Source organism: Hirundo rustica, chromosome 3 (assembly GCF_015227805.2).
Source record: "Hirundo rustica isolate bHirRus1 chromosome 3, bHirRus1.pri.v3, whole genome shotgun sequence".
NCBI classification, from domain to species: Eukaryota; Metazoa; Chordata; class Aves; order Passeriformes; family Hirundinidae; genus Hirundo; species Hirundo rustica.
In genome coordinates, this window is record NC_053452.1 from 50,332,650 (window position 1) to 50,355,857 (window position 23,208).

At 38.5% G+C, this 23,208-nt stretch overlaps 1 protein-coding gene across 6 annotated transcripts in view; it reads right to left on the reverse strand.

Annotated features, from left to right (window-relative positions):
• Nucleotides 1-23,208, reverse strand: part of UTRN (utrophin) — a 351,387-nt gene that overhangs the window by 235,893 nt on the left and 92,286 nt on the right. For 5 of the 6 annotated variants that reach the window (XM_040060117.2, XM_040060120.2, XM_040060118.1 and 2 more), the window contains 12 exons: nt 22,495-22,674; nt 21,057-21,223; nt 18,610-18,733; nt 16,786-16,873; nt 14,760-14,995; nt 14,320-14,500; nt 11,572-11,717; nt 8,828-9,040; nt 4,926-5,039; nt 3,984-4,139; nt 2,925-3,095; nt 503-682 (listed from right to left, as the gene is read on the reverse strand). In XM_040060117.2, coding sequence (XP_039916051.1) covers nt 503-682; nt 2,925-3,095; nt 3,984-4,139; nt 4,926-5,039; nt 8,828-9,040; nt 11,572-11,717; nt 14,320-14,500; nt 14,760-14,995; nt 16,786-16,873; nt 18,610-18,733; nt 21,057-21,223; nt 22,495-22,674 — 1,956 coding nt within the window. The remainder of the gene's footprint in view (nt 1-502; nt 683-2,924; nt 3,096-3,983; nt 4,140-4,925; nt 5,040-8,827; nt 9,041-11,571; nt 11,718-14,319; nt 14,501-14,759; nt 14,996-16,785; nt 16,874-18,609; nt 18,734-21,056; nt 21,224-22,494; nt 22,675-23,208) is intronic. The other variant, XM_040060116.1, reaches the window with a different exon arrangement.

The following is a 23,208-nucleotide window of genomic DNA, read 5'->3' on the forward strand; positions in this document are numbered from 1 at the left end:
CCCCTTTTAGTGAGACGCCCAGAACTGGACAATGTGCTCAAGGTGTGGCCCCACCACCAGCACCAGGTACATACAGAAGGACAATCACCTCCCCAATCCTGCTGGCCACACTGTTTCTAGCACATGCCAGAATGCCATTCTGGGCCATCAGGGCACACTGCTGGCTCACATTCTGTGGGTGTGTATCAGCACCCTCAAGTCCTTTTTTCACTGGACATCTTCCAGCTGCTCTTTTCCCAGGCAGCAGCACTACATGGGGTTGTTGTCACCCAAGTGCAGCACCTGGCATTTGGTCTTGTTGAACCTCATACTTCTGGCTTCAGCTCACAAAATCAGCTTGTCCAGATTCCTCTGCAGAGCCTTCCTACCCTCCAGCAGATCAACGCTCCCATCCAGCTTGGTGTCATCTGCAAATTTACTAAGGATAGACTTGATATTCTCATCCAGACCATCAGTAAAGGAATTGAACAGATATTTCCAAGCAGAGAGCTATCATTCTTACCTCCAAAGTGTGGCATTTCCCCCGGATCCGATTACACAGTAGCTGGTAGTTCTCCAGCACAACATTCAACTCAGTGGCCAGGTCCTGACCACTGGAAGGCACTTTGCTGGCTAACATCTTGATGTTGTCTTTGAGAATCTTCACCCTCACCTCCTTCTGCAACACATCCTCCTTCGCTCTCTGTCAAAAAAACGTATTACACTATCAACCTTCAGCTGCCTTACACTCAGCTACTCACCACTCAAATCAAGAACCAGCAGTTTCACATTGGAGGTCCTGCTGCCAATGTATTTCTTGGGCCTGAACACAAGAAAATACAGCACTAACTTACATGGAATTCAGGTCAGGTTAGCAAGTGTTGAAAGGCCCTGTTTTCTTAAGCATACAGATATATTTACCGTTTATGATTTGTTCATTAAAAAAACCCTCATGACTCAATGCAAAAAAATAATTAAGTTCAGTGCTATTTCTATGCTATCATGCGAATGTGAAAAACAAATTCACTAGAAGAAAAATAAATAGATGTTTGCTAAAAACAATAAATCAGGAAGAAAAAAGTAGGATGAATCTACAGAAATGATGAGTCTCAGGGCTCAGTAACTATTTCCCAAAGTTATCCAGGAAAGATGATGTAATTACCCAGAACACGTGCAACTACAAAGCTGGAACCTCCCTCACAGCTGTTGGGTGTGCTTGAGGAACATGCAAAAAGGACAGCTAGAAGAATTCCTTCAATCTAACTACACTCAGAGGAGCCTGGCAATACGTATACAGGATGAGTACAGTACAACTCCCAACACACAGGTCTGGAGAAACTGTATCACTTCTCAAGTCTTGCCTTAGACAGAACTGAGGAAAAAGGATAGCTGGAAGACAGATCAGGCAGGGCAGTCTGAGTCTCCCTGCTGAGACAAATAAAAGCCTCCAGAAACAGAGACTGTGTCCTTCTTTTCAGATTTCAAGAACAGTTTTATGAAGTTGAAATACCTCTGATAAATAAGGCATTGCACTATATAATAGAACTTTGCATAATTTTTGTACATACATTTCAAGATGTCTTCTAAATGTAAGGCAATAAAAAACATCAGTTAATAGAAGAGCAAAGAATAGAAAATTTTGGAAATATATTTTATGTCAGGATTTTCAAAAACCACCCATCCTTATCTTAAGCCTATTCCTCCTAATATCAGTAGAAGTTCCACTCTGTTCAAATGAGAGCAGAACTAGCAAATTTAAAGTCATATGCAAAAATGAGCCAAACCCAGAGAGTGCTCTTTTCCAGTCCTAAAGGTAGTCCCAGGATAATATTGTTACTGCAAATGAAAGGGAATTGTAAGTGCCACAACAGGCTTATGGGCTCACTGACATAACTGTCATAATATACATAAGATAATCTAGGTTTGACAAAGGTAAATGTGCTAAAAGTCTCACAGATTTGCCAATGAAAAGAATGCTCTTTCTTTCCTTGGCTTGTGTTCAGCCAGCTGTCAGACTAGGTGATCTCAAGTGGCTTCAAAGGACATGAATATATTAAAATTCTTGTTAAGGACTGCTTCAGAAAACCTTCAAAAAGGGCAATCCAAAATTTCAAATGGCTTTGTCAAAGCACTTGTAAGAGAGAATATATATATTTTTTTTTTTATGGTATGTCAAGTAACAGTATATTGGATGCTCATTTAAAAAGTGTATACCCAAGTCAAAACATTTATGAAGATATGACTGAACTCTGAGATTAAAAAGCAGAGAATTATTCACTCTATACATATAGCCAGGAAAAATATCTGTTTAACTGACAATATTATAATAAGACAAAAATATCTCCTTCCTCTCAATTTATTTGGCCACTAGACCCAAAACTAGAGAAGCAGGGAGCAACATCACTAACTGATCCTTGTGGAACTCTTCCAACTCATGATATTAAAAAAATCACTGTTTACAACAGATGATGAACACATGACAACCTTTCAACACACCTGTTTTAAAGTGATTTTCTAAATGTAGAGATACAATATTCAGGGGACAAGAAACTGAAGTCCAAAAGACAGAAGCAATATGTTTTCATAACCACCAATTTAGATAGAAATAAAAGATGACACTATACTTTTCTCAACTTGTGTCTCCTGCAAATTTTTTCCATATTTCTAATGTTTAATATACTATACATAAGAAGCCAGGCTCAACAGCTGAACAAGCTGTTATTTATTATGAACTCCCTGCCCCTCATGGCCAAAAAGAACATCTGTTTTTATAGTTTATGCTTTAAAAATCAAAAATTCTACAAAGCCAAGATGAAAAATACCACTAATCTTGTCATGACCTGAGCTCCTTTCCACAAATATAGTTCCATAAAAGGTCAACCCCCAGAGCTGTAAAGTTTTGTTTCTCTTTAATCAGGCCTCTACAATGAGCTGGCATTGCTGACCTTCATTTCCTCTACTGCATTCTCTAGCTCTTCAGGGGACTTGTATTCAAAGTCTTTCTCCAAGTATTCTTCTTCAGCTTGGGTCATCCATTCTTGCATCTCTGCCAAATCCTTCTTCAGATTTACAGCTTTTTCCTGACTTTCAGACAGGCGATTTTTCTGACTAATGATCTAGAATCCAAGGTGGAGAAAGAAATAGCAGCTTTGTTATTTAAATGTCCTTGTACATGCGAAAAATGACAAGTCTTTGTTAAAACATTTTACTCCCAAAACATTTTAAGGGCTTTTTAATTAACAAAGCACTTTTATGCAGACACACAAACTTATGAACCCTTTTTAGAAGAACAACAAAATCTAAAAGGGAGGGAAGGAGAAATATGACTTTTTTTTCCCCTTCATTGAACATAAACTGGTAACAACCCCTGGAAAAAGACAGAATAAAATCCTCTTCTGATTACAAGTATCATATAGTTAGGTATATAATTATACTGAGCAATAAAACACTCTTCAGGCCTCACTTCTTTCCACAACCCAGACACTCTGGAGTCTGGATATTAACAGCAAGGCTCTCCAACACAGATTTTCATCAGCAATTGCAAAAGAAATATATTTCTATAGACAGCAGAAGGCTTCCACCCAAAAGAAACAATCAAATACACTGGAGTGTAGGTAGTCTATTTATAGTTTAGTTATATTATATATTTATACTCTTTTATTTTTCAAAGCTGCTTGGAAACAGACCAAAATTATACAGGGACAGCATAATATTCCAGACTTCAGAAACAACAACAAAAAAATTAGTCTTTCCTCCCACACTCTCCAGAAAGAGCAGCATGAAGCAAAGTGAACAAATTAATTTTTAATTACAAAGAGTTTATTTTCCTTCTTCCAGTCAGGTACCAAGAAATGTGTGTATTCAAGTTGGACTTGAGCCACTTTGACAGTGAAACAAGTAAAACATTCCCATGCCACTGTTTCACCTCCTCAGAATCCTTGCAATGCCACACAACCAGGCAGCCGCAGTAACGAGCGAGCACTAGCAACATGTGGAGAACTCACCTGTTTGCTCAGCTTCTCCCACTGAGCCTGGCAGTCCACTAGCTTAGACTTGGTCCAAGTATTTATGCCCACAGCAGGCTGAGCTCTTAAAGCAGCCTCTACATCTTTCATCTCTTTCAGTGATGGTTCAATTGTCTCCATTTCATTGATAAACATCTGAACACACATCGGAGAAAATGCATGTTGTTTTTTAGCGAGATATTACAGTTATTTATAACAGTATCAATAATTTTGCGACTTCTAATTATTCCAGAAAAACCCTGTAGAGCAGATCAATACCGGACTGCCTAAAATAATCCTTTGGTGATTCAACTTCAGAACTATGCAACTAAAGAACAAAGTACAAAGCTTGCCATACATAGCATTTTCCTATGTCAAGTGCCAACATCAAAATAACACAACATGCACTAAATATCCTGCTATTTTTGGTGTACCTCAATTTATATTCTTCTGGAAACAAACATTAGAAGGTACACTGTAATTACTTACTATAGGATAAAATTCTACATAACCATGATCATTATGTGCCACTGACTAGCCAGGAATATTCCTTGCAAGACAGATACAATTCTAAACTTTGGGACTTTCATCAAAGGTATTTGCTTCTTATGTTTACTATCCTTGGAAATTTAATGCAAAAGGCACTTCTCATCCAGAGATTCAATTCCATAATCACATAAAATTGAGAAAAATGTATAAAACTTTTATAGAGGAAATAATGCCAACTTGTATTGTATTTGTAACTACAGTGAAGACCTTTAAAAAGCACAAAATATTATAGCTGCAAAAAAGAAACCAGCTCCAACATGCCCTGAAGAAAAATAAAACAATTTTTCTGATGGGCTTAATGTACTATGGACAATACTTAATAATACAAGCAAAATAATAAAGAAGAGATGCTACTTGTTATTTCAAAAGACTCTTTATTAAATCAAAACTCACTGTGCACTGGTCAAGTTGCCTTTGAAGTCCTTCAGTATCCCCCTGAACAGCCTTTTCTGTCATTAGGAATTCTTTCACACCATCCATCCACTTTTGAACAACTTTTGAGTCAGTCTAAATCAAATATAGTAAGGAACAGTTGATACATTGCTGTGATGAAGAATGTGTGGCTGCTGCATTTCAACTTATAGCAGCCTTCAAAGCAGATTCTACAAGCTACTAGTATTGTCTTGGTTTTAAATCAGACCAACTTTTGTTTAATTTTTGGGTTTGTTTAGGTTTTTGGGTTTTTTTTTTTTTTTTTTTTTTTTTTTTTTAACTAAATTCACAAGAGTGATATTCTTCCATCCACCAGAGCACGGTTTAAGTGACACTGCATTGTTCCAGGCTGTCACACCAAAGCACAGAATCAGGTAAGGAGGAGAGCATGGCTTCAAGAATCATGTGGTTACTCTTCATGTGAAGGACTGACTGAAGGCTGGAAATAAGCCTAAAAATGATGATAAAAGAATACATGACTGTTTCCACACTTGTTTGAAAACTGCACTCCCAAGGAAAAGAGAAAGCTCTACTAAAAAATGTACGCAGAAAAGAGGAGTGGATAATGCTAAATGTAGATTTCAGGTAGAAACCATGCTGGGAAAGCCATTTGCATAAGCAAGACATACATAAAAGGGAAAAAAAATACAGAGGATCAGACTATCTACTATAATTAAAAAAAGAACCTAGCTGCTTGAGGCCAAGAGCAGGTACTGTATTCACTAGTGCAATTCTTCAGGAAAAAAGTAAACACACCCCCAGTTTCAGAATTATGTGATTAACAATTGGCAGTTGCCTTACACCCTGCAATAAGGTAGGAAGGGAAGGAGGGAGGGAAGGGGACATAAGCACTGCCATCTCCTTCCCATGCAATCATGATGTTCCAAATCATCCTTACAAACAAAATCAACACAGAGCACAAAGAGGAATTTTTCTTCCCCCAGTTCAACCAACTTATGTGGTTGAGATTTTTTATTAATATAGCTGGACTTCTTTTACTCAATATTTTTGGACTGTTTAGTTGGAGTTTTTAACAGAGGGCATCTATTTATCCTGACACAATCACCATCATAGAACAGCTCATCAGCTCCACCATCTACTCTGCATGTCACAGAGGAGGAAAGGATATACTTCATTTTCTTAAAAAAACCACACTTACAATTTTTTCAAGATCAATATGTTGCACACTGTTTCTCAAAAAATGTCTGCATTAATGAAAACCCATTAGACTAAGTTCATGTTTATTTTTAGATCAATGCTACCATTAGAGGTGAAAGTCATGACATTTTCTTCATTGCTTTTCTATTCTGGGGAAATTTCCCGCAGTTGATTAGCCTGGAAATCATTTTCCAAAAAACAGACCCTAGGACACTTAACATTGAACCATGGCTTAATGTAAAAAAATATGTATTTATAAATGCTGCCTTTTGACAAGGCACTTTAGCACACAACTAACTTAGCTTTCTTAAAATAAGCTATTTACATAAGTAGCTGAAGGGAATTAAGTGGGATTACTCAAAGTTATATGCACATTTAAATAACTTGCTGGACCACAAACCAAGCCTACAAAAGTTTAATTACGTAAACGCTCCTGCACTGCACAGGTAAATAATTATCAGTGGTCAAATAACCAGTGTAGGCTGATGATGTACAAGAGATCACAATACTTAGACATGAACATCCTCATGACAGAATGATTTGAGTTGGAATGGATCTTAAAGACTGTCCAGTTCCAACCCACCAGCCATGGGCAGGGTCATCTTCCACTAGACCCCAACCCAATGGGCCTTGAACACCTCCATGAATGAAGCATCCACAGCTTCTCTGAAAAACTTGTTCCAGTGTCTCACTGCCCTCACAGTAAAGAATTTCTTCCTAATACCGAATCTAAACCCACCCTCTTTCAGTTTAGACCCTATTATCCCTTGTCCTGTCCCCACAAGCCTATGTAAAAAGTTCTGCTCCAGTTCCCTTGAAGGTCCCCTTTAGGTACTAGAATGCTGCTATAAGGTCTTATAGAGCTTCACTTCTTCAGGATCAATTTTTGACATTTATTCCAGGCAGGAACAAAAATCAAATGTGCTGAATCTTAACTTCCTCACTCCTAGAAAAACCACATGATGTACAGTCACGCAGCAGATTTAAAAGATCTGAAAGTGATACATAATCAAAGGCGTAGCAAGTTCTATACATTACTAGAGGTATGATAACAGAATACAAGATAAAGAAAATTTCTTTAGGAAAAGCAAGATGCGAAATTGATAAAATGAGCCTTGTCTACTATTCCCATCACACGAGTATTCGTGTCTCCCAGTAAAACATTACTCCCAGTTCATGTCACTAATGTATGTGTTGTCAGCTTGGGGGAGTCTCTGTCACATCACAAATAACAGAAGGGCCACCCAAGCAGCAGGACTCAGGCAGTTCTGTCACTGACATGCTTATGAGACTAACAAGGGCATCTTAGTCATTGTTCACCTGCCTGCTCACTGTTAAAATGAAAATATTTACATTGTTTCTTTTCAAAAACCCAAATATGAGGAGTGTTGTTTGGGAAATGTCAATTTTTAAAGGTGATTTAGGAAAAAAAAGAAAAATTAAAAATAAACTAACACTTGCATGTAGTTGAAGATAAACCACATGTCCTCCAAGCACTGACATCCACTTTTTTTTCCTCCCCCTTTAACAGCCAGGTACTTCAACTCCTGTTAGCCAAGGAGATCCTGCCCAGCCATACTCCAAACTAATCTTGTATCTCCAGTTTGGTGTCTGCACCAGGACCATATACCAAGACTCCCATACCAATCTTTCCTGCAGTACAAGTTACATCCTGGTGTACCCAGTGTTGTCCACAATATTTTTATTCAACCTCTTCCAGACTCTCATCTTTATTTATACAGTATTACACTAAAAAAATCTCTGCATAATTAAGTACCAAAAGAAAAATCAGAGAATATAATACAACTGTCCATCCACTGACAGCTTCACAAAACATTTAGAAAACAGGAATTCTGTACTCAAAAATACAGTTCTTAAGAAAACACAATGTAAGCCCCATATTTCAACAGATAGCATCAGTAGGTATTTCTTTCAATTTCAGTTACTTAATAATTATAACAGTTTATTATTAGTAAAGCAGCTATATAATAATTGCTTCCATTGCTGTAATTTCCTTTTTGGTTTCTGTACTTTCTTTCAAGGTAACAGGAAAGTTTCTAGCATCTTGCTCAGGACCTAATTCTGTTCTTAGAACAGTGGGATTTTCTGTCTCAGAGGATTTCATAGGCATGTGTATATATTTATAAAATAAGTAAGAGGCCTGAGTAACCTTAATTCTTTAACTGTCCTCCCTGTCACTTCAGAGGCCATGGTTGGAAATGGAAAAGTCACTATATCTAAGCATTTTCTTTACTCCCTTTGCTAACTTCCTTGTACTAATTCTTCATTACTGCTCACCAAAACCCCACTTGAAGGAGCAGGTTTTGTGTAGCACGCACGGCACACTTTAAAATGAGTGGGCATCTGATACCAATCACTCTGAAGCTCATCAGCCCCTACTGGGATAAACAGCACAGCTGGCATATCCTTGACCTCAGCATAACCTTTGCCTATGGAAAGAGAGGGATACTTATTTTAAGTGTAAAGTATTCCTGTTAGAAGACAAAATAGGGTACATTAGAATTCCACTTTTACACTGCTACAAATATACTATATATGCTTTCAGCCTCTGCCAGACTAGTGGATCATCAACATTCCACTTCTCAATCAGTTTCATCTGGACTCCTGCAGGAACACAGAGAAAGAAAAGTCTCTAAAGCAACTGAGTTATTCAACCCACCCCCAAAAAAATCCTTTCATTTTACCTCAAATATCCTCAGCTTGGGCATAATTTCCTCCAGTAGTTTAACATCCTTAGGAATCTTGAGCTTTAACTTGTCCCAGCGTCCTTGCACGTCCTTGAACTCCTGCATATAGATGTTTTTTATATCCGAAGATGCATGCTTCTCCAAAGCCTTTGTTTCTTCAGCAAGTTTATCTATCCTGGGCTTCTGGGCCTCCAGTGTCTCACAAACTTTCTGTAACAAAGGGAAAAAAGCCTCCTTCCAGTATTAGCCATACAATATGTACACACTTACATACAAGAGCAAGTACATCAAAAGTTTTTTTGTGCAGCGGGTAGACTCAGTGAAGAGTGATACTCCAGTTGCAGTAGTTATTGCAGCATAGATGTCCAAACAACCTTCTAAGCAGCAAAGCCTTCAGCTGCTGTACTGGTGCAGCAGCAGAGACGGCAGAAGGGGTTGCAAAGCTTGGCCTCAAGCCCAACACACACAGGCATCTACACCTCTCGTGTGCTGCGTGGTATTGGCACTCAAGTCAACAGAGCAATTACTGTGCCACACTGCACTCACAGGGGAAACTTGTCTGCAAAGCAGACGGACTAGGACCTCAGTATTTTCATTCCCCCCGAAATACGTTTGTTTTTAAAAGCATGTGCAAATCGGCTGAGTGTGTTCTTCCAAGTTTTGCAAAGGGAAATATAATGTCTTAGTTGCAAAAAAACTCTGGATACTCAAGTTTTGGAAACTACTTTCCCAGATAGGATACAGGGAGGATACATTCTGACTGTATTCACTATGACATTGCTGATATAAAAAGTCACTTGATTTGAAAGACCTAATTTATCAATACCAAAAAAAAACCAGCTGAAGGTATAAGCCAAAACATGAAAAATGCTGCCATTTCATTGAACTCATCATTTTGACTACTGTACTTCAAATTTGCTTAAGGAAAATTCACAACAAACACATGAAATTACTATTAATTTAATGGATTAACTTTTCTAGTATATACATTTAATATGTATAAGTAGGACGTGTACAAGCATACGTATTTTGTTGTGTTTTTTAAAATGCTCGTGTTCTCAAATCTACTTTACATTTATCGTGTTTCTTTTCCTGGAGCATGCACAATTTCCTCTAAGATGGGTAGAGAGGTAGCAGTGAGACTGGGAAAAGGAATGCATGTTTCAGAAAATGAGAACTTTCTGTGCAGGAGACCACAGATGACACACTTATCAGTGCCTGTTTCAATGCAGAGAGAGCTGAACAATTCCACAAGCATCTCCTCATTTGCAGTTTTTTCCCCTCTCCTGTCACACTCTAATGTTAAAGCACCTACACTAGCATAGTATGTCCTTTCAGGGTAATTAGTCTCTGAAGAAAACTGGGCAGAGGCAGGAAAAGACAAGCCTCCAAAGGCTAAACGCCATTGCAATTCATGAAGCATATGGACCAGAAAATCTCTGCCAAGTTTAAACAATACAGAAGCAACACTAAAGAGAAAACTGAAGAATCAAAGCTTGCTTTAATCTCCTGGTTCAAAAGAACCCCAAAGCACTAACACCTCTGTTTACTGCAGCCAGCAACCAGAGCTCAAGAGTTCCTCCAGAGTCACCTGCAGTTTTATTAGGCCACCACACCAGCAAAAATACATTCTTCTGAATATGGACGGTGCTGGAGAAGGCAGGGAAGTATTTATTGAGGGTTTTTTTTCAAACCAACAAATCAAAAAATAACCCAAAAAACACAACGGAGGGGAAAGTACTGGTGATGCAGAATTCTCTCCCTGGAGAGAGGTCCATCCCTGCAAATACCAGTATCTGGTATTTGCAAAGCAGTGCCCATATATAAATTTTTGTCTACTTTATAAGCACACAACAGAAACCAAAATATTGTTTCTACTGGACAGAATTTTTGTATTGATTACCTTTATGGCTCATAAGCACTGTTTCCCTTTGATAGCAGTCTGGAGGTCAGAGAAATACAGTTACTGTGTCTCCAAACACACAAGTAGGATGCAGCAGGATGGGTTTGTTAACCAGCTGACCCTCAGATTAGGCAGGCAGACCCCTCCCACCTGGGTGGCCTTGACCCAGGGCTTGGAGGGGAGGGCTGAAAGCCTGCAACACCACAGTCCCTTCAGGAGGGCAGAGGCAAGGTCGGAGAGCCCACCATGCCCCAGGGAGGGGCACAGCCTCCTCCCCAGGACAGAAGGCCCCATCAGGCCAGGCACAGGCATGACTGTGGTGTGGCTCAGGCAGGGGCAGCTCCCAGGGGAGGGAAAGGGAGGTCCAAGCTCCCAGTTTTCCATAAAACTGCACTTGGCAACAGAGGAGCAGACATGAGATCAAGTCACCAACCTGATCCAACCCAGCCTCTAGAAGGGGGATGCTCTTGGGGCCCCATCCTTTGTTTTGCAGCTCCTGAGCACAGGAGGTACATGCACACCAGAAAGTGCCTGGAGGAGCCAAAAAGGCCATCTGAGGTCCTTCTCCCCTGGCTGAGTAGCCCCAGCTCTCAGCCTCATCTCCTGGCACAGGCAGAAAGAGAAGCTGTGAAGTCTTGCAAGCTCAGAGACACCCGGCCCTCGCCTGGACACGGCTCTCAGCAGCCTGATAACCCAGCCAGCCACCTCCAAAAGCGGGTTCTGCACCCGTGTCCCTGACACCCCTCTGAGCAGTGTTAGCTACCCCGCTGAAAACAAGGCAGGAGAACAGAGGGTGACAGCAGTGGAGTAACTCCCTGACTTCAGTGCCAAGAGTTACCTTTGCCTGCTGCAGGGCGTTCTCCACCTTGCTGGGCTCGCTCAGGCCGCTGGCAATGGAGCGCTGCTTGCCCTCCAGCTCACTCAGCGTGTCCTTCAGCTGCTGCAGGGATTCCACAAACTCCCGGCTCGGCTGGCGTTCTGTCTCTGGTACCACGCAAAAGAGTAAGGGTACAAAACACCAAGTATGGAAATGCACTTCAACCCAAATCATAGGAGATATGAACATAATCAGCTTTCCAAGAGCTAAAAAACTGTTCAACAGATAGCATTGTTTTTCCTTTAAAAAATATTAAACAAATAATGCATTAATATATTTAATATAATAATAAACACATGATTACAACCTCCCAAAAATTCTACAAACTCAATCCCATTTTCAGAAATTCTTTTAATACACTTAAGCACCTAAATCTGTTTGGGTGGGTGGGGTAGTAGAATAAACAGTATTTAAATGATATATTGTTGTATCAAGAATAATCCGTTGTATTTAAAATATATAAACCACCCAAATTTAGTATTTTGCCTTTTCAAGCTTTAGACATACCTACTGTTTATCTGCAAATACACACATACAGATACTATATATAGAAAACATAGTATAGCAAACATCATAGCCATACATTACATACTGAATTAAATATATAGATCATATATAGGAACTATATAAGCTACTATTTATAAATACGTGTGTGTGTGTATATAAAAATACATAAAACACATATTAGTGTGGGCTTGTGTTTTGGTTGCTTTTTTACATTTTTTAACATATTTACTAACGCAGATACATTAAAATAGCAGCTTGCAGCCTGTTTCCAGAACAGAGACACCATCCTGGAAGAGTTAAAAGGGGTGGATGGAGTATCTGCTTGCCATCTTCCACCATATCTCAAAATTTGTTCAATCCAGCCCTGCGTGGAATCCCAGGCAGGAGGCAGCACCTCACTGGCATTTCAGAATGAAAACAGCCAATTGGAATAACTGCAGCAAACAGGATTTTGCTTGTAAGTCTTGTACTGTGGAATGCACATTTTCTGGCCCTAGATTCCCAAGCAACTTTGTTACTGCCACAAGTGAAAATTGATCTAAGCCTTGTTGTGACTCACCAGGTAGCTTTTCAACAGCTTACTGTAAGAACTGTCCTACCGTTTATATAAAATGAGTCAACATTTTTGAGAGAATCAGAGTTATCCAGCTTCCTTTTCTCAAAAAGATCAATTTTAAGAGGGAAAAAAAAAAAAAAAAACACCAATAAAAGGCATAGAGGTGCACTGTCACTAAACTACAGAAAATCCTGAAAGAGAAGAAAATAGTTAAAATAGTTTCCCAATGAAAAAATATTGAGTCAATTCCTCAATTCCCATCTAAAAAAATGCTCATAAAGATGGGACTGAGTACTGCTCTATGAGGGAATTTTCAGAGGCTCCAAGAAGTGCCATGAGAGGAGCTGGTCTGTCAAACCTGCTAAGTTCACAAATGCCTAAGTCACATCACCAGTTGTTTCCACCAGTTACATAGCTCTGGAAGTTTTTACCTTGCAGCAATTCAAACTATGCTGTTAATAAACAGGTAAAACCCTAAATTGACATTTCCCTCTGTTCTTCAACAATATAATTTCTCAGCAGGTTGTCTCATTCGAAAGACACACAAACACAAATTTAAGGTGTTAGAATATGCACAATGTTTCTACCAGGTAACAGCAGGTTCAAGTATACCCCAAGTGATGTGTGACAAAAAAAAAAAAAAGTATTTTTGTCACATGATATATAGTTACCAAAATACCGATAAAATTACTCACAAGTAAATTAACTCAAAACAGCTGTAAAATAATAACTTGTCACAATAAGAATGAAAACACCCTTGTAATTTGAACATGGCTGACAGATACTTTATTCACACAGTTTTCTGCATGGATATAATTGAAGCATGCAGGCCCAGTGCAACACACTGTATAGATGGCCTAACAATTTAGTAATTGAGCCTATTTTTATTACACACAGAATTGAGTGTTAATGCTCTTCCATCTGGGGCTGTTAATAAAACACTTCCTCAAATTCCTCTGAAATAAAAACTAAGGAAAAAAAAAAGTCTGTGCTGTTGCTATTCAGCTGTAAAGTATTACCAGAATTACATATTTCATGCACTACATTTAAAATCCTTTAGAAACCAGCATGACTGGTTTGAATGCTCATAATGAAATTTTTAATGTAGCAGCAACCCAAATAGAAACTGCCTGAAAAGCAAGCCAGATTCCAAAACACTTCAAAGATGAAATTTCGAAAGGGAATTATGATTAATGTGTTCAAAGCTATGAAAAAGAATAAATTTCACATGCACACTTTCATTTTACACGGTTTTCCTAATCTTCTACTTTTCATTTCTAGAATTTCATTCCAGAATATTTATTTCTGTAAGTGTCAGAGAGAGACAGATTTCTGAGCTATATTAACCACCTTAAATATGGCTTGCTAAGTAGCTAAATGAGGTTTCAGAAATGTTGCATCCTTGCATAATCATTTAAACACCATGGAATGATAAATTTTTGAATTGTGCACAGAGGAGGCTAAATTCTTCCAGGTAAATAAAATAATTTTGTCAGTTTGACACAAAGCCTAGCATAAACCTTAAAAAAATCCTACCAGAATCCAATGAGTTTTCAGTCAGCTCAAAACAAACAAATGAAAAAAATCAAAACACAAGCAAGTAGAAGGCTTTATGCTAACATACATATTTATGTTTATTTATTTACCTTTTTTCAGCTGTTGGTGACGTTCCTCTAGTTTCTGACGAGTCAATTTGAAGTGGTCAAGAAAACCACTCAAATTCTCCTGAATGAAATTTGGAGACATGGGCTGAGAGGTGAGTGTCTTGCAGGTGGCTTTCAGATGTTCCAGCCGTGGACTCAGGCTTACAAGGTGAGTTAACTGCTGCTGTAGAAGATAAAAACCAAAACCAAAATTCACATTTGCCCTTTAAACACAAAGATTTTAGTACACTACTGCAGCACAGCTCATCCACATTATAGTACTAAAGTACTTCTGTGACAGAGATTCCAAAATCTTCCAGTCAAATCAGGTGCCCTGCATGCCTTAGAAACCGAGTTATCTTACTAATTAGGCCAAGCTCTTCTGGGGCATCCTGTGCTTCTGACAGTTTCCCATCAAAATGAACAAGTTTGACCAGACTTACCTGACATAAGTCTTTCAGGACTGCTGAGGACTGGGATGCTGAAGAAGTGTCATTTTTAAGCCAGTCATCCTTCTCAATTAAAGTTTTCTCAAGCTCATTCATGTCCTTTAAATAAGCATTTATATCTTCCTGGTACTTTATCTTTCTGTCCACTTCTTCTAGATTTTGAACCACATCTTTCCACCCCGACAAAATTTTCTCCATCACAGATTTTATATCCACTGTAGGAAGTCCTTCTACAAAGATTATACAAATTATTGTTATATTAACTACAACACATTTTCATTAACAGGAATTTAACCTTTCCCCTCTTCAAATACAAATGCACTTTCACATTAATATACAAAATGCTCTGATTCCAAGTCCAATACCTATAAATCTATACTTATTGCTAGCACCCTTTCAGCTTCAAATTTCTAGTAAAATGTAATGTGAGATACTCTAATTTTGAGGAAAGACACAAGAAGGGGTTCTTTTGCTGAAGCACTCCAGCACAAGTAGAGCCCAAAGCTCTGGTCAGGGCAGCCAGCCAGCTGGCACTTGATGACAAGAGCACTTGATGACCCTGCTCCACAGATGCCCCTGTGCTCACATGCTGGGCACGGGCTGGGCACACCAACACCACAGCAGCCACAGGGAAGGAGACACACAGAGACCAGTCCCTGCCACTATGGCACAGCCTGTTCCTGTCCCAGGGTGGAAATGGATGCAGGCACAAATGTGCCAGTGCTGTGCATTAATCCACGCATGTGTAGCTGGGCCTAGGTCTGGAAAAAGGCTGTGAGCCTGAGCTGGACAGAACATACTATCAGACCCTAACAAAACCAGGGGTTGTAGATATGTTGTTTTCTGGAGATCCCAACCTTTAAGACGACAATCAATTAGAAAGCAAATTCCTGACCTTACTCTTTGCTGATACAAAGGAACTTTTCAACTATGCATTTCTCATTATGGCTAACAGATGCTGGTCTCATACCATCACCTATCACAGCTAAAAGTGTTTGTAGAAGAAAAAGGAAGGGAGGATTGATTTCTGCTCGGGTTTGAAAACAAGGAACACGTAAAATTTTTATAAACCAAACGCCAGGTCAAATCAGTAGCTTTCAACCATCAACTTCAGGGCAATAGCACACACTCTAAAAAGCTTCAGCTGCAGTAGGCAAGGATAGGAGGACTGGACATGCTTAGTAAAATTGGGGCATAAGAGCAAAGCACCACACTGCAAAAAAAATTTGATTTGCTGAGAAATCCAATGGAATTCAGAATTTTCCAAAAGGGATGCTGGTCATTATGCAGGACAGTGATACCATCCTCTCTCCAGCCTGAATGCTACCAGTGATAACAACTTCATCAGAAGTCAAATGCACAGCAGATCTAGAAGACTGCCTCTAGATGGTATGAACCTCTCTTTTATAGAGATACCATTCCACTAATGAAGTTTTTTCAATATGAAACAAGATTTTGGCAAGGGTTAGAGATTCAACTTCCATGGTTGTCAATTGTAAGAGCCCATAGATAAGGGTTTTAATTGGCAATCAATCATTTTCCCAATCATATAGACTTCTCTCTTGCCTTTGAGCCATAGATTGTGACTGTATCATTAAAAACACACTGACAGTTTTTATAAAAATAGATAAAACTATGAAAAAAAGAGATACACACGTATGTATCAAGTTTAAATCTGGCTTCAAAATTTTCACTTCTCTACAGCACTTGTTTTAAAACTTTTACCTAAAATCAAACCACTTCCTTGAAAGCATGTAACTAGAGTTGTTAGTGAAATAGAAATAATTTCTTAAAATACCCCTTAAAAGACTGCAAATGAACACATGCACATTAATGAATAATAATATTGCTTTTCTAAAAGCTTTAATACAAAATACCACACAACTAACTACTAACAGTAACAATGAGCAATGAAGGAAGAAAAATGGAGGGAGAAGGAAGGAGATCATGTATTTCAACATTATTTTCCAGCAATTCAACTAATGAAATCACAAAGGAGAAAAACCTCCAAGTTGCTTACCCTTTCCCATTTGATCCAAAAGAATGTGTCCACTTCGTTTCAGCTCATCTAACTTCTGGCTTTTTTCAGCTCTTTCCTTTTCAATCACCTTCAAAGTGAATCCCAAAAGAATACAGTGGCAGTTTTCTTTGACTTCCCTCTTTCACCCAGTAATATCTGTTTTCACACGACCACCCAAAACACACCACTGTCTTGGATATACCACCTTCTGTGGCGTGCATTAGTTCTGCTTGTGCAGAAAACAAATGCAAAAGGAGTCATCTCCCAAAAGTACCAGCCATGTGAGAGATTAGTACTACAGCACCAGGAGTAAAACATTGTTTAAAGGCTTGGTGACCCCACAGTGTGAAATAAGATATTGGGACACCAGCTAAAACAAGTCACTCGTGATCAAAAATTCAGCTGTAATTCTCTACTGTGGACCAGTGGGGAAAAGCTCTTCTTAATTGTCCCTTCATTTCTACAGTTTCTACTGTGATTTTCAGTAGAAGGAAACAGACCTGTCCCCTAAAAATCCAAACAAAACTATAGCATACCAGTAATCCACTCTCATAAGCTCTAGTGCTTTACTCTCCTTCACAAAGATTTGGAGAGGGAAATTCTCTGTGACTACCAAGATTTTTAAAAGAAAAAGCTCCTCTCAGAAATTACATATATTGGTGAATATTCCTTTGTGAATCAATAGGTAGAATACATCCACAGAGGAAAGATGATACTTGGCCACAAAACCACAACTTCAATATTCTCAGTGATTACAACAAAGTATCTCCAAACTAAAAGATTTTTGAACCTCATGTCAAAGGTCACTACTCTGATTTAGACTTGCTACAGTACATTCAGAAGCATGCACTTATTTGCACAGCTGGGAAGAACAAACTCTGTCTTATCCACTTACAGTCCAGTCATATAAAAACAGTACTGTTCATGGGAACCTGGTGTTCATCTCAGAGCCTCTTTTTTAAAGAGCTATAAACATTCTTAAAGATCTATAAATAAAATATTGGGATAGCTGTTTTGGTTTTTATTTCCAGCAGTACTGTCATTCCAAACATTCCTACTGGCACCATTTTCCACAAGAGCACTATGGAGGAGCCTCTTTATAGAGTTTTTTAAACCTTGTTTTTGATTTCAAAAGCATATTCAGGCCCTCCTAAAGCTCCAGTAAGTCTTCATTAACAAAGAATATTCAAGAACCAGAAAAAGGCAAGAATACATTCCTGTCAAGGAAGGAATAGAAAATAAAATTGCCATTTCACGGCTCCCACAAAAGTCTGTGAATTATGCAGTCTGTCTTGCAGGTCAGCAATACCGTACACAAGATGTAATGATCAGGTTTTCTCCAAAATTAATAGAGCAAACAACATATCCAAGCATTAAAACAACAAACCACTTTGGGCCCAGGGTGGTACAGTGTTTGAGGAGTGTCACAGCATGATTCAAGGGGTCTCTGAGCACTCCACTGACCTATCGCTACCAAAATTATATAAGTGATGCCAATCAAGGCCATTTCCAACTGTGAAACATTAAACCAAAATATGCTACTTAGTGTAAAAGATAATAATCCTGAAGACAGACATTTTTCAGAACTCCAAGGGAGACATCAGTAATACACGTTTTTAAAATTTCCTGTGGATTATGCAACAACACCAACAAAAAAATGTGTCCAGCTGGTCAGAGACTCCCATGTACACTCAGTTCTGAAACTATTTAGCTGAGGGACTTAATCCCCTCGAAGCATAGGGATCAGCTCACACCTCCAGCTGACAGCTAGCTTAGATACAAAGTAGACTATTCACTGAAACATGCTCTATCTCCCCATTTTACCTTCAATTTTTCTTTCACGCTTGAAGTCTCTCTCATCTTCTTATATTCTTTGATGTCTGCGGCCTGAATGGCAGATTTCGATTTTGAAATCCAGTTCAAGAGCTCAGTACTTTCAGCATCAAACCTAGTTTAAAAGGTCAGACAGTGGTTTGTTTTTTTGGTTTCAGTCACTCAGTCTTAAAAATCAAAACTCTTAAAGTTCAGCACATTATTTGATCCCAAACCAGCAAGGCTGTACATAAAATTCATGCTCCTCATATTACTACTCACAGGAAGTATGGTAGAGACAGACTTTCAAAAGTCTTCAATAATAAAAATTATACCACAGTATCAGCCTTTAGGAACAAATTGAGAATACATGTTGCAGTTTATTTCCTCTTTCCTTTTTTTTACACATAGCTTCACACAAACTATAACCATTTCTTTCAATACGTTACAAAACATCTCTCAATGCCAAGTATTTTGAAAGCAATAAACTAGACCTCAGAAACAAGAGAAATAAGAATTGGAAGTCTAAGTTCCAAAAGTCTGCAACACTATTTAGTCTGAAGGAAAAGCTAACAGTGGCAGCAACAGCTGACAAATATTTTTGCACACTTAGCTGACAAAAGATTAACTTTTAGCTTCCTGTTTTTGTTTACAGTGGACATATCTATACTCACAACTTTCTTACCCCTACAACCTCTAAACTACAACCTAACACCACCAAAAAAAAAACCCAAAAACCCCCCAATCAACTCTCAAATTAACCAGTACCATACAAAACTTCAGCGAGGGACAGATACACTGTACAGACCACAAGTCAGGTTGTATTACAATTACGTTACTTAACAGTGTGAATCCTACCATGGAATAACATCACCCCAATAAATGCAATTGTCAATCACTCAAAATTTCCATGGGGAAACTGGCAAAATTCCATTTGCTGGTCATTTGTTGGTTTCAACATAAGTAAATGGAAACACGGCAAAAGCATCAGAAATTTACGAACTATTTTTACCCCGGTTTTAATACAGTTTGAACTCTAGGAAAACAGATGACAGATAAATCACTTTTGCTTTCAAAATCTAAAATAGTTTCTATAGCTCATGAGACACAGAGAAAGGACAGATGCTTGCTGACTGCTCTAGTGCCCTGGCACATCCAGATGCACACACCACCCCCACCAGAGTTCAAAGGGTCTGACATAGGCCTCAAGAGGGTTTGGGCAGGTTCCTCACCCCTTCAAACCTCCATTCCTCCTCCAAAAAACAAGAATAAAAAAACTCTTCTTTATTGTGCAAACGCACATCTCCTAGCACAGGGACTCCCTAGTTTTGATGCAGCCTCTATTGTATCTCTAAATGACCTGACAAAGATTTAAACCAGTGACACTTCAAGGAAATGCATTTCCTCAGCTAAGCACAAAAACCAAAATGCCATTTCACATGCAGCATTTAATTTCTTAATTTATATTGAAACAATTCCTTTAGTTTTAGGTATGCTTTTTAATAAAGAGAATTCAAGACAAGTTATTATCCACTGTTTAGCCTAAGAGGACGGAATGTTCCAGGAAAATTTGACAGCAACCTTCCAGTACCTGAAGGAGGGCTATGAGAAAAACAGAGAGGGACTCTAAGGGGAAGTGTATTGACAGGACAAGGAGTAAGTGAAAGAGTATATTTAGATCACATGTAAGGAAGAAATTCTTCACTATGAGGGTGGTGGGATAATGGAACAGGCTGTCCAGAGAAGCTGTGGATGCTCCATCCCTGGAAGCCTACCAGGCCAGGTTGAATAAGGCTCCAAACAACCTGGATTAGTGGAAGGTGTTCCTGTCCATAGCAGGGATGTTGGAATGAGATGATCTTTAAGGTCTCTTCCAGTACAAATGATTCTATGAGTCTGTATTTGCAAATGTGATAGCCACTCCAGAAATACTTATTCTTATTACTAAATACAAGGAAGATGGAAAATGTTTCTGAACCTTTTTTTTTGCGCTGTTTCTCCCATTTTTCTCATATATTTTATTAAGATTAGAAATAAATAATAAATCAATCAAAATGCTTGACACTTTCACACCACCTCTTGAGCAAAAATGAGAAGATGTTTTCCTTAAAGAAAGTAAATATAATTCTGTCTTTTCAGCAAAGGAGCTGAGGTACAAAGGACTAAAGACTTGCTTCTATGAGAAAAAAACATCCCTGTTTTCCTTTGAAATTAATGGAAGCTACTGGTTAACTGCTGCTCTGAAAACAAGGCTGTATATAACATTCCACTCCCATTCAAAGAATCACAGAATTGTTATGGTAGGAAGGGATGACTGGGGATAACCTAGTCAAGCCCCCAAGCCCAACCTCATAACTGCAACTTAAGTATTGCTCACTTGCATAAAAGAAGAAACAATAATCAAGACAGTCTCTGTAGTATCCAATGAGCAAGTGAAAATTGCAGTGATATCTACTTACTTTTTCTTTGCTTCACTGTCCCCTGGAATTTGCCTTTTCTTTGGGAGTGGCGGTGGGGGTAACTCCTGTCTGGACTGTTTAACCACTGTCTGTTTCTTCAATAGTGTTTCTGCAGCACTCTTCTGTGAAACCTGTGACATTCCTACACTTCCTACAGCTTGAGTTACCTATAAAAAATAATTTAGGGCAAGGATTATGTGCCATTTTTACACAAGCTGAGTTGCTTTTTCTATTTTCTTTTATTCAGTCATAAATGCCTGTTCATGACTCCCACAAATGACCACACTGAACTGTGATGAAGCACCTTTATCATAGATACACTCAAGAGAAAAAAAAATCATTATTCTCATTTTAGAGATGGGAATCAAGCATCAAAATTCTCAGTTCAACTAGAATCATGCCAGTCCAAGGGAACTAAAATTAAGAAAAAAAGCATTATATGTATTTTCTTTCTTAATTTCTTCGCAAAAAGAACAAAGGTACTTGGAGTTTATTAATAGCAATTCTACATTTGTACTCTTACTCCATAAAACAAAGCCTAGAATCTCATAAAGAGCTGATACACAGTGAATTTGACCTAAAAACTCATTCAAGTCAATAGAAACCTCCCATGCTCTTTATTGGGTTATAAGGTAAGTCCCAGGAGACTCAAGCTGTAAGTTCTAAGAACGTGCTTGATATTTAAGGGGAATGAAAGGAGAGAGACAGGAACTGGCATTCTCTAGTGCTTTGACTCAAGCACAAGAACAAATTAAAGCCACATGGCTGAAGAAAACCCCTACTCAGACTGCATAATTCACTATACACTAAATGGATCATGAATTAGTGCCATGGTTTTCACCATAAAACATATTAATATCACAAAAAATAGCACATATGAGTTATAAAGCTGTCAAAAAAAGTCCTCACAGAATCCAGTAGGAGTTCTGTCTAAATAAAAACATTACAAAGCACTCAAAATACTAAAATAAACATTGAACAATCCAGCTCAGCTATCATTGTTACATGTCAAACAAACAACTATTCTATTTTCAACAGATGAGAAATCATACTCACAGAGCATAAATACTTGTATGACTCCCATTTATTTATCTACTCTGGGGTTTGGGTTCTGCCTTTGTTTTCTTTTAGTATCAGATTTAATCCAGTCCCAGTATTCTTATAACTTTTAAAGGCATTTGCATTGACTGATAATACAAGCCTGCTTTACTCATCAGAAAAATGAAGCTTAATCTGTGTGAGAAAGGAGTAATAGTACTAGTCAGGTTAACAACTTGGGCTTTTGGAGAGCAAAAACGCAGGCAGCTTTGTCAGCCCCACACGAAAAAGCATTCAACCAAGTCTCTAGCCTGATGCTTGGATAATTTTGCTAACACAGTGAAGTTTGCATACATACAGCCTTATAAAAAGCCAAAAAGTAATAAAGCCTTGTAAATACCTGGTTAGAGTAATCCTCTAGCTTCTGAACCAAACTGTCCCACCTCTGAGTCAGTTGTTCTTGATCCTGATCAATTTTACTGGACGCTTTGCCATTCCCAAGGATTTGGGCCACATCCTGACCTAGTTCATTCAGCTGGTCTAGTGTTTGTCGTTTCATACCCATGTCCTCTTTTAAAATCTGTAGTTAAAATAAAAGATTAAAATATGACATCAAATATTCTACTTCCCCTAAGCTTTAATTCCATGGCTAAAAGGCAAAAGGGTTTGAGAGGGTGGTGACAGGGTGAAAGATGAATTACCTGAGCCAGATGAACAGTTCTATTGTGTAAAAAAGGCACTGACAGACACTAGTTTTAAAGAGAACATCCTTGAAACATCTCCTAGATGAACCAGCAGTATTTCTCCAGTAACAGTTACAAATTATTAGTTCAGGTACAAGCTACTCCAATGAAATAAAGAAGAACCCACACCACAAACCTATACTTTAGAAAGCACAGCTGACTGGTGGCCTGCAATACTATCCAAACCCTCTCAAATATCTGGGATAATTGTTTCAAAGTTTGGCACACCAACATGGAATGGCCATGGAGTAAGAAGTATATATTCTTTTAAATTCAACTGCAAGAATCTGGCAAGGAGTGAATGTTGGCCTGGCTTCTAAAGTATCATGCATTCACAGCTCCTACTAGGGTCAGACTAGTAATTTGCCACT